Raw genomic sequence first — 21,519 nt, forward strand, 5'->3', positions numbered from 1 at the left:
TTGAGGTTCTGGAGCGACAAGTCCAAACCCAAACTTCCACCCCGGCAATGGGAATCCCCAAGCTACCACCATTCCGCTTTGGCGGTGAACGGGAAAGATTCAGAGGATTCATTAATCAATGCAAACTGTTCTTTGCGGCTCATGCGCCTCAGTTCCTTACTGAGCGATCTAAAGTATTAACAATAATTATGCTACTCTCCAACAAAGCTCTCGCATGGGCAAACCCTCTAATTGAGACTGACGACGACTGTCTAAATAACCTGGATGCTTTCATTTCAGCTATGGGGAAGGCATTCGATGATCCGAACCGCGGTGCTACAGCGGAATCAGCTATGTTGACTTTAAGCCAAGGTAAGCGCTCAGTAGCAGAATATGCTCTGGATTTCCGGAGATGGGCCCTCGACACCACTTGGGATAGCTCCGCTAAAAGATCGGTTTTTCGGAGAGGATTATCCTCTGTAATTAAGGACGAACTTGCTCGTGTCGACCCACCTACAGCATTAGGAGATTTTATCAACTACTGTATTCGGATCGATGCTCGGCTTACTGAACGCAGACAGGAGAGGTGGTCGGAGCTAAGGCACTCTAATCATTTATTCTCTCCCTCTCCAGCCAAGGAGTCCTTGAGCAGGATTATACGAGAACCAAAACCCGAGCCTATGCAGGTGGACTCTTTACAGAGACGGGTCAGTGATGCACGTAAGGAACAACGACTAAAGGAAAATCTGTGTTTCTATTGCGGTAAGTCAGGACATTTCATCATCAACTGCCCCAGTCATTCTCGTAAGACAACTGCAGCCATCATACACTGCGAGTGCTGTGAGAGGGGTTCTGTCAGGTCCGCACTACAGACCCCAGAGGGAGTAGAAGATACAGACATTGATTACTCGGACTTGAACTCCGTTATCTCTGAGCCCGATGCAGGTGTTACTGCAGCAGTTTTTCCGGTCCTCTCAGCGGTTTCCCAGCTGAGCTGCAAGAACAACAATTCTCATTGCTTCATTCCCCTCAAACTCAGGGTTCACTCCGTTTGGGTATCTACCTCCGCTATGATTGATTCAGGGGCAAGCGGCAATTTTATGGACATCTCCTTTGCCCAGAGACATAACGTACATTCAGTAAAGAAGGCTACTCCTGTACAGATGGAGACCGTGGATGGCTCACTGTTAAACTCGGGACCAGTGGACCAGGAGACGGAACCCCTGAAGGTCCTCATGGGTAATGACCATCAAGAGAGTCTGTCCTTTATGCTCATCTCTTCTCCTCATTTCCCTATTATTCTAGGACTGCCTTGGCTGCAGGCTCAGAATCCTACGATTAATTGGGAGACTAAAGAACTGCACTTTCCGAAGACACAGATAAGTCCAGAAGCTTCAGTCTGCTCCATCCCTAAGGGACCACCATCAGTCTCAGAGCTACCAGCAATATACCGTGAGTATGCTGATGTGTGCGACAAAAAGAACGCAGACCTACTACCCCCTCACCGTCCAATAGACCTATTACCAGGTGCAGGGATACCGTTTGGCAAGATTTACCCTTTGGCAGGGCCAGAGCTAAAGGCGCTAAAGGACTATATAGATGAACAGCTAGCCAAGGGCTTCATACGCCATTCTTCATCTCCCGCTGGTGCACCAATCTTCTTTGTGAAGAAGAAAGACGGATCTCTTAGGCCCTGCATAGATTATCGGGAGCTCAATAAGATCACGATCAGAAACCGTTACCCACTACCTTTGATTCCGGAATTATTGGAGAGAGTACGGCATGCAAAGCTCTTTACTAAGTTGGATCTCCGTGGGGCCTATAACTTGGTCCGCATTAGACCTGGGGATGAATGGAAGACTGCTTTCAGGTCACGCTACGGACACTTTGAATACCTGGTAATGCCATTCGGTTTATGTAATGCCCCAGCAACTTTCCAACATTTGGTGAATGACATTTTTAGAGATCTCCTGGATACATTCATTGTAATTTATTTGGATGATATCTTGATTTTTTCTAACTCCACAGAGGAACATCACAGACATGTGAAGATGGTCTTAGAACGCCTTCGACAAAACCATCTGTATATCAAACTAGAAAAGTGCGAATTCCATCGGACGAAGATCCAATTTCTGGGGTATGTAATGACGTCACGAGGAATTAGTATGGATGAGAGTAAGATCCAAGCCATTAAGGACTGGCCGGTCCCCAAGAATGTAAAGGAGGTCCAGCGCTTTATAGGGTTTGCTAATTTTTATAGGCGTTTTATCAGGAACTTTTCTGAGGTAGTGTCTCCCATCACACGGCTTACCCGCAAGAACTCTGCTTTTACCTGGACCCCGCCAGGGTCAAGAAGCATTTTCCCGCCTGAAACAGAAATTCACCACGGCACCTATTCTGGTGCATCCTAACCCTGAACGTGCCTTCATAATAGAGGTGGATGCCTCAGACAGTGCCATTGGAGCTATCCTCTCCCAGAGGACAGGCGAGAAAGAAGTCTTACATCCCTGTGCTTTCTTTTCTCGGCGGTTGTCTCCTGCAGAACGAAACTATGACGTGGGTAATAGAGAATTATTGGCCATCATCGCAGCCTTCAAAGAATGGAGACACCACCTTCAGGGAGCTGCACAGCAGATAATCGTCTTGACTGACCACCGCAATCTCGAGTTTATCAGATCGGCTAAGTGTTTGACTCCTCGCCAGGCTCGTTGGAGTCTTTTCTTAAACCAATTCAGTTTTGTTATCTCTTATAGGCCAGGATCGCGTAATGGAAAGGCCGATGCGTTGTCTAGACTCTACTCAGATGAAACTATCCCACTCACGTTTCATAAGACTGTTATCTCTGATTCCAGGTTCCTGGGGGTGATCCATAATCAAGACTTGCTTAACGATATCAAGGAAGCATACCATACGGATCCCTGGTTGGCACAACCATCTTGTGAAGTAAGTCTTGTATATAAGAATGGTGTGTGGATTCAGGGGCAACGCCTGTATATTCCTGAAGCGGCCAGAGGGAAAGTACTGCAACTCGTCCACGATTCTAAAATAGCGGGGCATAGAGGAGTTCTGAAGACTCAAGAATTCCTGTCTCGCTTCTTTTGGTGGCCCACGTACAGAAGAGACGTTCTGGATTATGTCACTTCTTGTGAAGTCTGTGCTAGATGCAAGACTCCACGTTCGTCGCCTACAGGTCTTTTACAACCCCTACCCATTCCCACCCGTCCATGGGGATCCATATCAATGGACTTCATTGTGGAGCTGCCAACCTCTCAAGGGAAAAACACAGTTCTAGTGGTGGTGGATCGGTTAACAAAGGCAGCCCATTTTATTCCGTGTGTGGGTTTACCCACTGCGAAACACACATCGGACTTGATCATCCAAAATGTGTTTCGTCTGCATGGCGTACCGGATGAGGTTGTATCTGATCGAGGGGTGCAATTCACTTCAAAGTTTTGGCAGCACTTCTGTGCTGCGTTAAACATCAAAGTTAATCTATCTTCTGCCTTTCATCCGCAGACAAATGGACAGACTGAGCGGACTAACCAGACCTTAGAACAGTATCTCCGCTGTTTTATCTGCCACCTACAAGATGACTGGGTGGATTTGCTCCCACTGGCTGAATTCTCTTACAACAATTCGCAGAGCGCTTCCACTAAGCTGTCACCCTTTTATGCCAATTTGGGTTATCATCCTAACATCCTTCCTCGATTTCCCATAGACACACCTCTCCCAGCTGTAGCCGACAGAATCACATCTCTACAACAGAACCTTGATCTACTTAAGAGGAATCTGGAATCCGCTCAGGACAGGTATAAAAAATCGGCAGATAGGTTTCGTAAACCTGCACCAACCTTCAAGGTAGGAGATTTGGTTTGGCTGTCAACTAAGAACCTTAAGATGAGAGTACCATCATCCAAATTGGGTCATAAGTACATCGGGCCTTATAAGATTACTAAGCTTGTCAGTAACGTTGCCTGTCGCCTTCAACTGCCGAGATCTATGAGGATTCACCCTGTGTTTCATGTTTCTCTACTGAAGGCTGCAACTCCCAATTCTTTCCCTGGTCGTTCTTCTTCCCCTCCTGCTCCGGTCCTCATCGATGGCCAGGAGGAGTTTGTCGTGGAAAGGATCCTGGACTCCAGGTTGCGTAGAGACGGGGTGCAATACCTGGTACAGTGGCAAGGCTATTCTTCTGAGGACAACTCGTGGGAACCAGCCTCCAATCTCCATGCGCCTCGTTTACTCCGCCAGTTCCATCAGAGGTACCCGGGAAAGCCTGGACTGGGGCCATCCGGAGGCTGTCCTTAAGGGGGGAGTAATGTAATGTTTTCGGACTTTTATGCTAGATCCGTTATCTTCGCTTTTAGTGTGTCGGCCATCTTGTTTCCTGGACTGTGCATTGACTTTTGCCCTCAACCAATATGGAGTCCTCAGCTTGTCGTTGGCCATCTTGTTTCCTGGCATGTGCAGTGACTTTGCCCTCAAATAACATGGAGTACTCAGCTATGATGTCCCTGCCCTGTTTCCTGCCAATTGTCCTTTTAATCAGCTCCAGCTGATTCACCTGTGCTCCTGAATCAGCTCTATTCCCAGTTTGTGACTTGGTCTGTGAAGCCTGGATCTCCTCTGCTTGGAACCATTTGTGGACACAGAACCCTTCTGCTTGCCAGCTACTTCTGACAGGAAAGTAATAGACTCTGAATATCGTTGGTTGTTTGCCTAACTCTGCAACTATCCTGCTACTGCACTACTTGTATGGAGTAATACAAGAAATGCTTAAGAAGCTTATGTCTCATGTGTCTTATTATACCCATGCGTTAGACTCTAGATAGACTGTATACCACATGACAGCAAGATTCTATGCATGAATGCATTACATGCATCTGCTGGGCAGGAGAGAGCGTTTCCATGCGCTCCACAACAGACCTGAAAAAGGTGTGGTTTGGCGAAGATCTTGCTTCTGAATGCATGGTTTGCAGAAGTGTCTTCACCTCCAGAATGCTGGAGTTGATCTGCTGATAGCCTGCGGAGATTTGCTCTGACAAGACTTTTAGACAGTTCTGGAAAGATGCATTCAGATGCAAGAACTCTGGCGCATAAGTCTTTTCCTGACCCCTCTGCCGCTGCCGCCCAGTACCCGCAGGTGTACTAGAGGTGGCAGGGGCAGAAGGGTGGGGTAAAGGGAAAGCGATCTCCTCACCAGCAGCTTCATGTAATGTAGGCGGCCACGATGCTCCTGTGCTGGTGGATGGGACAGATGGGTCGAATGTGTGGGAAGGCTGGGAAGGTGCAGATGTACCGGGGCGGTCGAAGTGTCCCTCGGTGCCGGTCTCCTCAGGGATCGCCTCAGAAGGGTCCAATCGTGCCGGCTCCCGAGTGCTGCTCACCGTGCTGTGGAATAAAGAGAAAAAAAAACAATTAAAATACTGACATGGTATGGCCCTGGCTGAAAAAAAAATTTACACATAACATTTTTTTTCACATGTGGTGTGTAATATTTACCTTCTGGTGACCATTGTTTCCCGGAGGAACGACAGGGCTTCTGCGTACTTGTACTTGCTCCTGCGTCCTCCAGATCCACTCGGGGCCCGCATCTCTTTATTGAACTCCTTCTTGAAACGATCTCTCACAGACCGCCACCGATTCACAATTCTGTTCCCAGAAACGAGAAAGGAGTGGTTAGTATACAACATCAGTGTTTCCCAAACTCCAGTCCTCATGGTCCCCAGGGGTCATGTTTTCAGGATTTCTATAGTAAATAGAAATCCTGAACACATGATCCGTGGGGACCACGAGGACTGGAGTTCGGGAAACACTGGTTTACATCAAGCAACCGGTACTGTATATACTTACGCTCTTTAATCTGGGCCCGAGCTTCGAGGTCCTCCCAGCGGCCAACAAGGAGCGAACAGATTTCCTCCCAGAGTCGTCGGGTAACGATCAGGTCAGCGTGGCGGCGGTCAGCCATATTCCAGAGCGGCTCCCTTTCTCTGACGAGATCGATGAGGCGGTCCACATCAATCCCTCCATCCTCACCGTCAGAGTCGGGAGCACGCTGTGAAGGCTGTTAAAGAAAAAGACAAAAATAACATAATTAGCCTCCACAAAAGAAATGAAATAAAAAGTGCAAAAAAACAAAGCAAAAATATTTATACTTACACGCTGGTGACCGCCGCGTTGCTGTCGCCGACGACCCTGGGAGGCACTGCGAGGACCTCTTGGCCAAGCACCAGATTGGGAAGACTAGAGAAGAAAACAAAAAATGTTATGTCTTTGGATGTAGGCATTTGTTTGCTGTGTGTGGTCTGCAGAACATTGTTTTCTATGTGTTGTGTGTAGTGTGATGTTGTGTTTCTGCGTTTGATGCAAAAAACTTACCAATTGTGAGCCCACTCCAGGTGTCTGTCCACCCCTTCCTTCTTCTTCTGGGAGCTCCTCTTCATCTTGTGATTCCTGTTTTGAAATAAAAGGCAATGAATAGACATATATTACAGAGAAGATGGATTTTGGAAATAAAAACTTACCGTCAAACGCTGACGATGCGAGGGAGGGCTCCCAGAAGATGATGTGCTGTCTTCCTGGTGGCCACACTCCATGCCTGTTGGTGGTGTTCCAGCTGCTGCCATTGCTGCTGCTGCTGCTGCTGCTGCATCTATTGGGCGGCTGTTGAATAAAGAGAAACAAAGGGCCAATGAATATCTTGATATTCAATAGCCCTAGTTTGGAGGAATGGGTTATTTGATAATTACCGTCTCTCATCTGCTGCTGGCCTCCCCTCCTCAGCATGTTCTATTTGCTGCTCCATTTGGGGTGGTGGTGGTGCGGATGGTGCTGCAGTGGTCTCCTGCCTTCTCCTGCGCCTGGTTGCTGTCTTGGGTGGCAGGTTGGGTGTGGCTGTGGGTCCCACTGTCTTGCTTTTATATATGTCTTGTGGGCAGAGCTACTGAGCATGCTCAGACCAAAAAAACGGATCCGGCGCATTGCGGCGCTCATAGGCTTTCATTGTGTGAAAAAGCCGGACGCGCCGGATCCGGCGTGTCCGGCTTTTTCGCCGGAGACAAAAAACGTTACAGTCACCGTTTTTTCCAGACGCCGGATCGTGACACATTGCCGGATCCGGCGAAAACCGGATGAAACGCATGGCCATCCGGCGCGATCCGGCGCAAATGCAAGTCAATGGGGGGGAAACCGGATCCGGCATTGCATTTCGCCGGATCCGGTTTCTGTCAAAAGCGCCGGATCGCGCCTGACGGCGAAAACCTGATGTGTGAAAGATGCTTTAGGCTAGGTTCCTATTGCATTTAGTACAATCCGTTTAACAATTACCTTTCACAACTGGTTCAGGACCCAACAAGAGGGGAGGCACTGCTAGACCTAATATTACCAACAGGCCAGACCGCATATCAAATGTAAGGGTTGGGGGTCACTTGGGAAATAGTGATCACAAATTAATAAGTTTTCATGTATCCTTTATTAAGATGTGTATTAGAGGTGTTACACGGACACTAAACTTTAGCAAAGCAAATTTCCAACGGATGAGAGATGATCTTGGTGCAATTAACTGGGACTATATCCTGAGACATAAAAATACAAAAAGAAAATGGCAGACGTTTATTAGCATCCTGAATAGGACCTGTGCACAATATATACCGTATGGGAATAAACATGCGAGAAATAGGAGGAAACCACTATGGCTAAATAGAGCTGTAAGGGGTGCAATAAGAGATAAAAATAAAGCATTTAGAGAATTAAAGCAAGTAGGTAGTGATGAGGCATTAACTAAATACAGAAGATTAAATAAATTCTGTAGAAAGCAAATCAAGACAGCAAAGATTGAGAGAGAGACTCATTGCCAGAGAAAGTAACAATAATCCCAAAATATTCTTTAACTACATAAATGGTAAGAAACTAAAAAATGATAGTGTTGGTCCCCTTAAAAATAGTCTGGGTGAAATGGTGGATGAGGAAAAAGCCAATATGCTAAATGACGTTTTTTCAACAGTATTTACACAAGAAAATCCCATGATGGATAACATGATCAGGGATAAAAATTCTCCATTAAATGTCACCTGCTTAACCCAGCAGGAAGTACGGCGGCGTCTAAAAATCAATAAAATTGACAAATCCCCGGGCCCGGATGGGATACACCCCGAGTACTGCAGCAATTAAGCGCAGTCATAGATCATAGAATCGTAGAGTTGGAAGGGACCTCCTGGGCCATCTGGTCCAACCCCCTGCTCAAAGCAGGATTCGCTAAATCATCCCAGTCAGATGTCTGTCCAGCCTCTGTTTGAACACTTCCATTGAAGGAGAACTCACCACTTCTCGTGGCAGCTTGTTCCACTCATTGATCACGCTAACTGTCAAAAAGTTTTTTCTAGTATCTAATCTGTGTCTCCTCCCATTCAGTTTCATCCCATTGCTTCTAGTCTTTCCTTGTGCAAATGAGAATAGAGTTGATCCTTCTACAATGTGACAGCCCTTTAGATATTTGTAGACAGCTATTAAGTCTCCTCTCAGTCTTCTCTTTTGCAAACTAAACATTCCCAAATCCTGCAACCTTTCCTCATAAGACAGGGTTTGCAGACCGGTCACCATTCTGGTTGCTCTTTTCTGAACTTGCTCCAGTTTGTTGATGTCTTTTTAAAAATGTGGTGCCCAAAACTGGACACAATATTCCAGATGAGGTCTGACCAAAGAGGAGTAGAGGGAAATAATGACTTCACGTGATCTAGACTGTATGCTTCTGTTAATGCATCCTAAAATTGCATTTGCCTTTTTTGCTGATGCATCACACTGTTGACTCATATTCAGTCTGTGATCTATTAGTATACCCAAGTCTTTTTCACATGTGCTGTTGCTTAGCCCTATTCCTCCCATTCTGTATATGCTTTTTTCATTTTTATTGCCCAGGTGTAGTACTGTGCATTTTTCCCTGTTAAAAACCATTCTGTTAGATAGACCATTATTTTTAATCTTTAAAGATTCCATAATAACAGGGTCTGTACCACAGGACTGGCGTATGGCAAATGTGGTGCCAATATTCAAAAAGGGGGCAAAAACTGAACTTGGAAATTATAGGCCAGTAAGTTTAACCTCAACTGTGGGTAAAATCCTGGAGGGTTTTCTAAGAGATACTATACTGGAGTATCTGGAGAAGAATAACCTCATGACCCAATATCAACATGGGTTTAAAAGGGACCATTCCTGTCAGAGTAATCTGATAAGCTTTTATGAAGAGGTAAGTTCAGGCCAAGGGAATGCAGTGGACGTGGTGTACATGGACTTTTCAAAAGCATTTGATACGGTGCCACACAAGGTTGATGCATAAAATGAGAACAATGGGGATAGGGGAAAATATGTGTAGGTGGGTTAAGAGCTGGCTCAGGGATAGGAAACAAAGGGTGGTTATTAAAGGAGCACACTCGGACTGGGTCACGGTTAGCAGTGGGGTACCACAGGGGTCGGTGTTGGGCCCGCTTCTTTTTAACATATTTATTAATGACCTTGTAGGGGGCATAGATTGTAGAATTTCAATATTTGCAGATGACACTAAACTCTGCAGGGTAATCAATACAGAGGAGGACAATTTTATATTACAGGAGGATTTATGTAAACTAGAAGCTTGGGCTGATAAATGGCAAATGAGCTTTAATGGGGATAAATGTAAGGTCATGCACTTGGGTAGAACGAACAAGATGTATAATTATGTGCTTAATTGTAAAACACTGGGCAAAACTGTCACTGAAAAAGACCTGGGTGTATGGGTGGACGACAAACTCACATTTAGTGGCCAGTGTCAGGCAGCTGCTGCAAAGGCAAATAAAATAATGGGATGCATTAAAGGAGGCATAGATGCTCATGAGGAGAACATAATTTTACCTCTATATAAGTCACTAGTGCGACCACACTTAGAATACAGTGTACAGTTCTGGTCTCCGGTGTATAAGAAAGACATAGCTGAACTGGAGCGGGAGCAGAGAAGAGCGACCAAGGTTATTACGGAACTAGGGGGTCTGCAATACCAAGACAGGTTATTACACTTGGGGTTATTTAGTTTGGAGAATCGAAGGCTTAGGGGTGATCTTATTACAATGTATAAATATATGCGGGGACAGTACAAAGATCTTTCTAATGATCTTTTTACTCTTAGACCTGTGACGGGGACAAGGGGGCATCCTCTACGTCTGGAGGAAAGAAGGTTTAAGCATACTCACAGACGCGGATTCTTTACTGTTAGAGCAGTGAGACTATGGAACTCTCTGCCATATGATGTTGTAATGAGTGATTCCCTACTAAAATTTAAGAAGGGACTGGATGCCTTTCTTGAAAAGTATAATATTGCAGGGTATATACACTAGTTTCCTTAATATTGCGTTGATCCAGGGAGCTAGTCTGATTGCCGTATGTGGAGTCGGGAAGGAATTTTTTTCCCCAATGTGAAGCTTACTGTTTGCCATATGGGTTTTTTTTGCCTTCCTCTGGATCAACATGTTAGGGCTGGTTAGGATAGGATATGGGTTGAACTTGATGGACTTAAAGTCTCCCTTCAACCTTAATAACTATGTTACTATGTTACTATGAAATGAGCCAAATTTTGTGTAAAATTGGCTTCGCGTTAACGCTTGCGTTAACGCATGTGACTGCGTTTATGTCATTTTGATGTCCGTACGTGAAGCATCCGTTAGTCTGCCTACAGGCACTGTCAATAAAGTTGTTCCTTTTTTTGCCTTTTGTCAGCGTCAGGTGTGGGTGGACACACATTCTCCATTTTGGAAGCATCGAGTGAACTTCCAGCTGGAAGCGAGATGTTTGTGTCTGAGCTTGTTAGATTTTGTTTGATGCAGCTGCAACGTCGGCAGAGAAGGCGTATTTCCCAAAGGAGATATTGGATCCATGAAGTGAATTTTTTGCGGAACACATATGGTGCCTTTCACACCCTGTATGTTCAGCTTCGGGTCATCCCTTTAAATTTCAACGTTATCTGTGGATGTCCATCGAAAGCTTTGATATTCTGCTCGCACATGTGAAGGATGAGATACATCATCAACGCAGCACTTTCCGAGAAAGTATTTGTGCGGAGCAACGTTTAGTCGCGACTTTGAGGTAAATATCCTTTTGTTAACATTGTTCAATTGACAAAGACAGGATGTAATTTATCGTGGTGCATGTCTTGTAATTTTGTAAACGTTGCCAATTGTTCGAGTCCATTTTAACTTGCCTTTATTTTTTCTTTAAAAATCTGTACAATATGTCCAAAGTGCTAATTTTTTTTTTGTATTGTCAATAGATATTTGGCTACTGGTGAAACTTTTGCGTCACTGCATTTTCAAATCCAGCTGGGAAAATCGACCGTTTGCCAACTAGTTCGGGGAACTTGTGATGCCATTTGGAACAACTTACAACCACAAGTGCTACCAACCCCAACAACAGAAATGTGTCTCTCAATTTCAAAACATTTTGAGGATGTGGTTAATTTCTCAAATTGCATTGGTGCCGTCGACGGGAAGCACATTCAGATTCAGAAACCAGTGCATAGTGGATCTGTGTACTATAATTACAAAAAATACTTTTCCATTGTATTAATGGCTATTGCGGATGCTAGATACCGCTTTGTAGCTGTGGATATCGGTGCATATGGACGGACGATTCCAGAGTCTTCAAAGAGTCCCACATGGGGAATTGTTTGTACAGCAATAGCTTCAACATACCCTCAGCATGACCACTACCGAGGACTGAAGGCCCAAGTTTGCCCTATGTTTTAGTTGGAGATGAGGCGCTCCAACTCGGACGAAATCTCCTAAAGCCATACTCAAGCCATAGTCTAAACTCCACAAGACGCATATTTAATTATCGCTTGAGCCGCGCAAGACGTTATGTTGAATGTACCTTTGGTATTTTGCCTTCAAAATGGCGTATATTACTAGCTTGCATGCAACTACAGCCTAAAAATGTGGACCATGTAGTGATGGCATGCATCTGCCGCACAATTTTGTGTGCAGACATGAACCCCTGCTGGTTGACCCCGATGACTGTCATTCGAACCTCATGAGCATAGATTCCACTTCTATTCGTTCTACAGTTGAGATCATGAGGATTCGGGATCAATTTGCAAACTATTTCATACATGAAGGTGTTGTTCCATGGCCAGACATGCATGTGTGAAAATTTTTAAGACTGTTTAGTGGTGTATGTTCTATGTGTGTTGCAATTGTTTATGTTTTTTTTTTCCACTTTATGTAACGTTAATACATTTTTAAAAAAAAAAAGTAAATAAAAATAACAAGGTAAGGCTAGTTTCACACTAGCGTTTTTGAGCGCAGCGACGGCCTGCGCACAGCCGCCGCTAAGCCCCGCCCCTGCCGCGCCTCCGCCGGTAGCTCCTCTATCTTTATCACTGGGGTTGCAGGCCGTGCGCAGTATGCGTTTGGCGGCGCATGCGTCCTTTTGACGGTGCGCCGACCTGCGCCAAACGCAACCTGCTGCAGTTTGGTTGCGCCGGCGCACCGTCAAAAAGGCGCATGCGCCGCCAAACGCATACTGCGCACGGCCTGCGCCCCCAGTGATAAAGATAGGGGATGCAGGGCGCATGCAGCGTCATGCGCCGGTAGGCGGAGCTACCGGCAGAGGCGCGGCAGGGGGCGGGGCTTAGCGGCGGCCGTGCGCAGGCCGTCACTGCGCTCAAAAACGCTAGTGTGAAACTAGCCTAAATTGTGTTATAATATCAAATTTTATTTGTCTTCCACTCAGAATGTTGTTATACATTTTTAGCAGATGCGATGCGAGGGATGAATAAAAATATACCAAATGAACATTGGTAAACAAAAATTTAACCAAAAAATTTCAAAGGCTATATTGCCCAACTTTGTTGGTGTTTCACAGTTATTACAGACTGTGATATTGCGCGGGCGTATTGTCTGCCCAACTGTACGCCGGACAGCTACATTGCCTTTGCATTTCCATACCCGGTTCACCCTGGCCTCTGTATGGTGCTTGGTATGACGGCATGTCCATGGTTCTTGATGTCGAGAAAGTGGGTTCCTGAGGGGCCAAAAACTCGAATAGATCATGAAATCTTTGCCTAAACATAAAATTTCTGTACGGCGGTATCTTTTGGGCTACAGGCACATACGACAGAAACAGCAGCTTCCACTCATTGGCTGCATATACTAATTCACGGAATTGCATATCCATAATTTCCCGCCTTAGATCTCTGTGTTCACTGCGACACAGATCCTCTAGGCATTGCAGTCCATCGAAAATTATGGCATCGACTTCATTTTTGGCTGAGCTCTTGCGTCCGCGCTGTGCTTGCAGACGGGCACTGACAACAGGAGCCACAGTACTGCTGTGCATTGATCGTGGCTCGCTCAGGACTGACACATCTTCAGTGCCCATCTGTTGGCTTGGTTCCTGACGAGATGGCTCCGATGCCTCAGTCTCTCAAGGCGCAGCGGTACTGCATATCGTTCTATACAAAAAAAGAAAAATATTATTTTAGCGATTTTAATAAAGACTTGGTGCTCTGTCACATTTTAACATCTGAAAAAGTTTACTTACGAGCGCTGGGACAACATTTTCTGTAGAAACATCAATTGCTCATAATGGACGTAAGGGGTGACTCGATTCCCATCAAATCCACTTGTGGTGTTTTGGCTGTCTCTTACAAATCGATCTTTGATGGATCTCCACCGGGTATGTACTGCATCGGCTACAATAAAAAATCGAATAAATTATTTTATATCTTTTACAATCTTTACATTTTTGAAAGTTACGTTGAGCGTTAATTACCAATTTTTTTTTAGAGGAGGCGGACTTCTCCATATACAGAGGGTCCAACTGGCAGATTATCTTCTCCCACAACTTTCTGTTTTTAATTATATCATTGTGGGAGCTGTCGCTCTGATCCCATATGGACGGATTCGCCTCCACTAGTGTTATAAGTGTCTCGTTTTCTATGTCCAAGGGCTCCTCGTCAACCTTAATGTGCTTTCTTTTTTTTGAGGGCTGCTTGGGCTACGTAAATACAAAATGATATATCACGTTAGTTGTTAATTCTCACTTCCCCGAAACTACAATATTTGTAATGACACTATATATTAATTTTTTATAATTTTTAACACTTTCAGATTTTTAAAAATTAAATTGCATGGTTTGGTCATTTATTTTTGTTGTGTGTCCTTTAACTGTTAGATTGGTAAATGTTATGACATGTCTGTAGTTTTTTAAAAAAGGGTTTTAATCATTGTGCTATAGTGTTGTTTCTTGAGTTATGTTGGTTTTGTATGTTTTATGATTTGTTTTAAAAAAAAATAAAAAAAATTTTTTTGGATATAAAATGTATATTGTGCGTGACATTTACCACTTCCAGGTGGGGCAATGACAGACGTCGAGGCTGTTTTTTTTTTGCCTTTTCAACAACCTACAATGCAGGACAAAAAAAAATTACAATTCAGGTATCAATTTATCGCATAAAAAAAAAAGTTAAAAAGTTGTGCCATGTACCTTTTTGGCCGCTTTGGAATGTTTTTTGGGGGGTGGCCTGGCAGGTTAGGGATCAGATGATTCTTATTTGGAAAAACATTACACATGATTCACCTCAATACACTCGAGGGCCACACAACATTATTATTGTCGATTTTTAAAGCGCAAGCCTACCGACTGGGAAGAGAACACGGCAGACACGCTGCTGCTGCTGCTTGATCCCTCACTGTCCGATATCTGTGTACAAAGAAAACCATACATTTAGTACACATATACATCGGACGGCCACTACACACTCACCACTACACACTCACCACTACACACTCACCACTACACACTCAAAGGATGTATATAGACATATAGAATTTATATATAGAATTGTACTTACATTGCCTCAGCTCGGTCACACAGTGTAGCTGGCGTTTTCAGACTGCAGAGTGTATTCTCCAAAATGGCCGAAATCATATTTCATGTCACATGGCCACATGGAAAAGCCTCATTAATGTAATCCAACACATGGTTTCATTTGTACATTTTTCTTGATTTGCGTCTGCCTGCATTAGCAATAGACTTCAATGGCAGAATTAACGCTTCCGTTATGCCTGCGTTAGCTTGACTGGACCTGAAAACGCTGCAGGCCTTGTTGGAAGGTGCGTCACAAAAAACTGAATGTTGCTAACGCATGGCAATTTTCACATGCGTTACGATGCGTCATACTAATGCAAGTCTATGGATGCGTTACAATATCCGTTACATTGCGTTTTGGGTGCTTAAGTTAGACGGACTGCCCTGGCGCAATGTGAACCCAGCCTTAATGCAGGAAGGTTTCTAAGGGCTCTCAACAGAGTAGATTAACCCCTGCACTGCTAAAAAAAAAGCTGAATGGTTTCATATGAGCGTGAAATGCTTCTAAACAGTGCAGGTGTAGGAAAAATCAGACACTGTAGTATTCTGACTCCTCTTTGTCGTGGTAAACCCGTGACAGTGGGACCAAAAAAAAGTGCCATTTCTGGAGCTTAGTCTCAGCTTTTCCCACTTGCCCTGGTGCATTGGAAAGTGGGGTAATAGTTTTAGGATTAATTTCAGCTGTGTAATGTTTGTTGAAATCAAGCTCAGGGGTTAGTAATGGGGAGACGTCTGTCAGACACCCTCATTACTAACCCCGTAGTGAAAAGTAATAAACACACACACAGAAAAGTCCTTTAATTGGAAAAAGCATTTCATGACCCTCTTTTACCCATTTATTACCATACAAAAAAAGAAAATCAAAACGACAGCCAGAATGATCGTGGTTGTCCTGATGAAGACGCTATATGATTCAAAATGCGTTGCTAAATAAAACAATTACTATATAGATTGGCATCTGCCATTCTTCTTCCTACGATAGCACAGAATCAACCCATCTGCTTTTTTCCATTGCTTATGTCTGTGAATCCTAGCAGTAGCTCTTGGACCTGTCCAGGGTTCGACAATTCTTCGGTGGTCCCGAGTCCTCATTGGATCCCCAAACCGGATGTAGAGAGGGCCCACTGGTTTCAACTGAATGTGACATAGGCGCTAGCAGAAGAGACATAGGGACCAGTACAATGGACATAAGGTCCAGCACAAGGGACATAGGGGTCAGCACAAGGGACATGGGCCAGTGTAAGGGACATGAGGCCAACACAAAGGATATGGGGCCAGTACAAGGGACATAGGAGCAAGGGCCAGGAACATAGGGGCCCTGTCATGATCTTATGGTAGGCTTGGGACTGGTACGCCAGGGTTTAATCACTGTGGCCTCTCTCTGGATGTGGGAAGGTTTTTTTAAACCCTTAGGTTGCTCAAATCCTTGTCAGTTATACTCCTGACCTTGGCTGAGTTAAGTTGTCCCCTGTGTGCTTGTGCCTTGTGCCTGTTCTCGTGTGTGGCTTCGCTTCTGTCCCGCCCCTTGTGGTCACATGTCGCAGGTCCTGTTTGCCGGTAGTCGCATGCTGTCCCATCCCTGTCCCCGGATGCTGCGAACCCCGTTCGTCTGCACCGACCAGGACACGTATGTACCAGTGGGTACCTAGTACGCGGTCCGTGATATTATAACTGACCACAACTTTTTAACCTCTCTTCTGCATCATGGACCAAACGCATTCTCTGAGCAGGTAAAGCACCTGACTCAGATGCTGCAGAAGTTATATTTGGAGCAGGGTGCCTTGGCCCAGTCCCACCAACAGGTTGCGGACACTTTTCAGGGGGCTCTGGCTTCGGGGATACAGGGGGCAGGGGTTATAGATGTCACTTTAGCGCTTCCCGAACCCCCGGTTAAGTTACCCTTATACGTTCTCCGGTAACAAGAAGGAATTTTGAGTGTTTAAGGAAGGCTGTAAGCTCTTTTTCTCCTTGAGACCCCACTCCCCTAGCCCTCCGTCAGGCGCAATATAGATTCTCCTCAGTTCATGCGCAATGTGCCTGACAAGCACAGGTCAGAAAATCACCTATAGTAGCTACATATTTCAATTTCAGGACTATAGAAGTAGTCAGTGACCTTCATAGGAATGTATTAAAAGAGATTACACCAAATCAGATGCAAAAAAAAACATTTATTAACCATAAATTTATTAAAACTAAAAGTACCACTTTTCGGTAGTACCGCCAAATAGGCTCCAGTTATCTTTACTTAACTATTGCTTAAATATAAAATTATGGAAAAAAACTTAAAGGATATTGCACTTAGATGTTACTTAATTATTTTCTACTCATCTTCAGTGGTTTCAATTGCAGCAGAAGCAGCACAGGTACACTTAGAAAAGCAAGGCTGGCAGACGAAAGTTGCATGGGAAAGGCAGATTGATTCTTTACATATTTTGCAGTCATATTTAGAAAGCCTTCTGAAACCAGATACAAATGAGCAGGTAGTACAACTGCGTCTTTTAGAAGGTGGTAGAGTCGGTGTTTGTTCTGGAACGTCCTTGGGACGATATCTCTTCAACCGGTGTTGCAGGGCAAGGGGCATTCCAACCGTCTTTGTACTTCTTAGGCTTAGCTCTCCACTCACCAGTTCATTAGCCAATTGTTTTAGGTACATTCTTCTGCGCATTTGTTTAAGTTCATTACCGAGGTAAATTACTTGTGAGTTGATGCCACCCACATTCAGCATTGTAAAGAAGATTACCATTGGCCAGCGTTTGGTATTTCGACTTATATTGAAATTGCCACACGTTTGGTCAGCAGTGTCAACGCCGCTTTTGGTCAAATTATAAAAAGTTATGATTTCTGGTTTCCTTAGCTCCCCAGACTCTGGATCAATGGTGTAATCATTATGTAATGAAGAGACCAAAATCACATTTTTCCTCTCGCGTGGGATGTAAGAAACTAAAATCTTTCCATTACTGAACCCAAACATAGTGCTATACTGTTGTTTGCCTTTTGTATATAGAAAATCTGGCGGCAACTGCCTTTTGTTTTTTCTAACAGTTCCCACATATGACAGCTTTTTCTATTGTGGGATTCTCTGCGCTGTTTGTTCTTGGGTGCCTTTTTGTTCCACTTTGTATTTTTATCTTTTCCCAAATAATAAGCTAGATCTGTGTCTGTTTCCTCTGTATCAGTGTCATCACCATCCTGCTCTGTTCCAGAATCAGTGTTACATTCTGCTACCTCATCTTCAGATGAAATGTCACTAGATTCCTCTAAATCCTCAGTTACTGCTGGTTCTTCCTCATCATCTTCTAACAAAAAAATCTTCATTTCTTCTAAATGAAGGGGTTTAGATGAATCATACTGTTTTCTGGCCATTGCAGCAGAAAATCTGAAGCAAGAGAGAAAGAGTATGTGTTAGGGCGCAATGTGCCTTAGAAGCCACCCTCCTTTTGTCTAAGAAAACAGTACTTATGTACACTAACTTAGCATTAATCCTTCATAAAACAAGCTAAATACACAATCGTGATGAATAAAAAAAGAAAATACTAACCTTTCAATTTGTGTTGAAATCAGGCGCAATGTGCCTGAGAAGCCAAAGTGTTGATATCTGCTCACTAGAAGGTCTGCTGAGTCACTGTGATATCAGGTTTCACAGAGCCTGTAGAGTCAGGAGATAACTAGGAGGGGTGGGGTTTTCTGATAAGTGGGCAAGGAGAGAGAAGTGAAACTAATTACTGTGTGCCGGTCAGATCTATTGCGCCTGACGGAGGGTTAGGGATGAGTCAGGGGGTGGAGGTGATTATGTCTCTGTTTAGGGGGGCACCACAAGCCTGGGCATTTTCTCTTCCCTCTACAGCCCCTGAGAGAGTGTCTGTGAATGCGTTTTTTGAAGCCATAGGGCACATTTGTGATGAGCCTGATCGAGTCTGCTTGGCTGAGGACATGTGATGAATGTCTGTCAGGGGAAACACTCGGCCTAGTGGTTTTGCTCAGAATTCAGACGTTGGGCTGCTGAGGTTTCATGGGATGATGCCGCCCTCCGGGGTTTGTTTCATAGAGGCCTGTCTGAACGTCTGAAGGATGCCTTAGCCCTTCAACCTCCACCTGACTCTCAGGAAGGCGCTATGACCCAAGCAGTTCTTATGGATCGCAGACTACGGGCGAAAGGTGTTATACAACTTGAAACACCACTGTTCTCCAGTGGAGATGAGGCTGGAGCTACCTCTGAGGCTATGGAGGTGGGCGCCGTTACCTTCAAGGAGAAAGAGAGAAGACCCCGCCGCGAAAAGCAGCTGTGCTACTACTGTGGAGAATCTGGACACTGGAGGAAGGACTGTCCCTCCTGCCCTTCATCATCCAAGGTGGTGGGAAACGACTAGGTCTGGGTAGTAGTGGAGGAGGCTATCCAGACCTTCAGGTTATTATTATTATTATCATCTATTTATATTGCACCATTGATTCCAAGGTGTTGTACATAAGAAGGGGTTACATACAAATTACAGATATCACTTACAGTAAACAAACTTACAATGACAAACTGATACAGAGGGGACAGGACCCTGCCCTTTCGGGCTTACATGCTACAGGATGATGGGGAAGGAGACAGTAGGTTGGTGGGTTGTAGCAGTTCCGGTGTTGGTTGAGGTGATATCTCCAGTAGTGGTGAGGAATTATTATTTGAACCGGTCAAATCTGTGTCTGTGTCGTCCGTCAGTCTGGAGGATATTCCGGAGTACCTGAAGGACTTCGAGGATGTGTTCTCTGAAAGTGAGGCTGAGGTCTTACTGCCACATAGACCCTTTGATTGTGCCATTGAGTTGGTTCCGGGGGCTTAGTTACCGAAAGCCTATCTGTTCAATTTGTCCGGTCCTGAACGGTTAGCCATGAAGGAGTATATTGCGGAAAGCCTATGTATGGGACATATACGGCCTTCCATTTCTCCTGTGGCTGCCGGGTTTTTTATGCTAAGAAAAAAGATGGCGGTCTGCGTCCCTGCCTCGACTTTTGAGAGCTCAACAAAATTACTGTAAGAAACACCTATCCTCTTCCCCTTATCCCAGATTTAGGTAACCAGTTATCAGGGGCCAAATGGTTCTCCAAGTTAGATCTCCGGGGGGCTTACAGTCTGATAAGAATTCGGTAGGGGGACAAATGGAAAATGACATTCCTCACATCAGAGGGACTTTTTTGAAAATCGGGTCATGCCGTTTTGACTTACTAAGGCTCCCGCTATTTTTCAAAATTTCATTAATGTGGTGTTTGCGGACCTTAGGCCGTGTAAGGTAGTGCTGTTATTCAAGTAGGGGATACTCGCTTAGCCGCCACAAAACCAGATCCAGCACAGGTTTTCCATAAAACAATAACAGTCCATGCAGTTTATTCAAGCATCATAAACCCACAGCAGCAACATAAACTTCATCACATCAGCATAGCATCCATGACAGAGTTCAGCTCTGTAATCCCTGTGGTTACACAGGTTATGCATACACAGGCTCTTCAGCCTCAGTTATCTCACCCACGTCAGGGTTTCCTCATAGTTCCTTCATCATGCTGCAGATGTCCATTCCCTCCAGGGAATCATCAGGCACGTGCAGCCATTCAACACAGCGTTCCTTGCTGTCAGGAAGACAGCCTCCATCTCTCCCAGATGGGGCCTTCCAAAACGGACCAACCAGGTCCCTGCATTCATCTCATGTGACCTACCCTGGCCACCTTATATGGTCCGTAGCCATGCCTACTGGGTCACATGGCTATGACCTCATCACAGGTCCTTCAACCACTCATACACATTTTACAATAGCGTTCTTAACCACACACCTGGGTGGATTTGTAGGTAACTGATCCCTGACACATTGAAACAGCACCTCAGCAGTATCACTGCTGATCCACACACACATATTTCTCCATCTCAAGGCCACCCACCTTGGGATACATAACGGTCATTCAGTATCCTACACCTATCAGGACACTGGAAATGCTTATACTCTCGTCCTGGGACATCCACAGAGCGCCTCCTAGCGGACACAGTGGTCACTACACCACATACCTCCCCCCTCTGTTCAAACTTGTGGGGTTGAACACACAACATAACCCCAGGATCACGAGACCGGGCACTCACTACACCTTGCCCCACAGGTCGAGAGAACCATCTCTATCTGTCATCCGGCCTCATCTCTACGTTAGGCCTCCCCCGCCCCCAGCCGTCAGAATATCGGCCCTGATCTTTTGCCCTCCAGTCACAGCTGTCTGTGTCATTATATGCAAAACACAAGCCGCGGAGACACCATCGCATGTTTCTCAACGCAAGCAATGACTAGCCAGATCTTTCCCCGGGAGGGAACAATCACGGGAAGGGCAGTCTCCAATGAAGGAAACCACCTATGCCAAAACATGGTATCCATCCACAGACAGCTGTTTCGGGGTATTGCCCCTCATCAGTATGGAGTAGGAAACTGGTCAGTAGGAGTAATGCCTAGTAGAAGACTGTGAAAAATGAGGATGAATGAACTCATGGAGATCAACATCCAACACTGCGGAGACACCATCACATGTTTCTCAATGCAGTGATTCTAGGGCAATGCCCCCACCCTTATGGGAAATATGTAAATATATGCAAAACACAAGCCGCGGAGACACCATCACATGTTTCTCAACGCAAGCAAT

The 21,519-nt window shown here is 45.0% G+C and overlaps 1 protein-coding gene across 3 annotated transcripts; it reads left to right on the top strand.

Annotated features, from left to right (window-relative positions):
* The first annotated feature begins 260 nt into the window (after window positions 1–260).
* LOC141075537 (uncharacterized) lies at window positions 261–4,762 on the top strand. Of its 3 annotated transcripts, none has more exons than XM_073562631.1 (5): window positions 261–1,431; window positions 2,008–2,116; window positions 2,832–3,788; window positions 4,018–4,241; window positions 4,326–4,762. In XM_073562631.1, the coding sequence occupies exons 1-5, from the start codon at window positions 282–284 to the stop codon at window positions 4,466–4,468; spliced, it is 2,583 nt and encodes an 860-aa protein (XP_073418732.1). In that variant the 5' UTR covers window positions 261–281; the 3' UTR covers window positions 4,469–4,762. The 3 variants fall into 3 exon arrangements, with proteins under 3 accessions (XP_073418732.1, XP_073418731.1, XP_073418733.1); XM_073562632.1 differs by having other exon boundaries at window positions 314–351; window positions 613–1,431; window positions 2,832–4,241; XM_073562630.1 differs by having other exon boundaries at window positions 2,832–4,241.
* The last annotated feature ends 16,757 nt before the right edge of the window (window positions 4,763–21,519 follow it).

This window comes from Dendrobates tinctorius, unplaced genomic scaffold (genome assembly GCF_039654945.1).
Source record: "Dendrobates tinctorius isolate UK_male_01 unplaced genomic scaffold, ASM3965494v1 ptg000360l, whole genome shotgun sequence".
Lineage (NCBI taxonomy): Eukaryota > Metazoa > Chordata > Amphibia > Anura > Dendrobatidae > Dendrobates > Dendrobates tinctorius.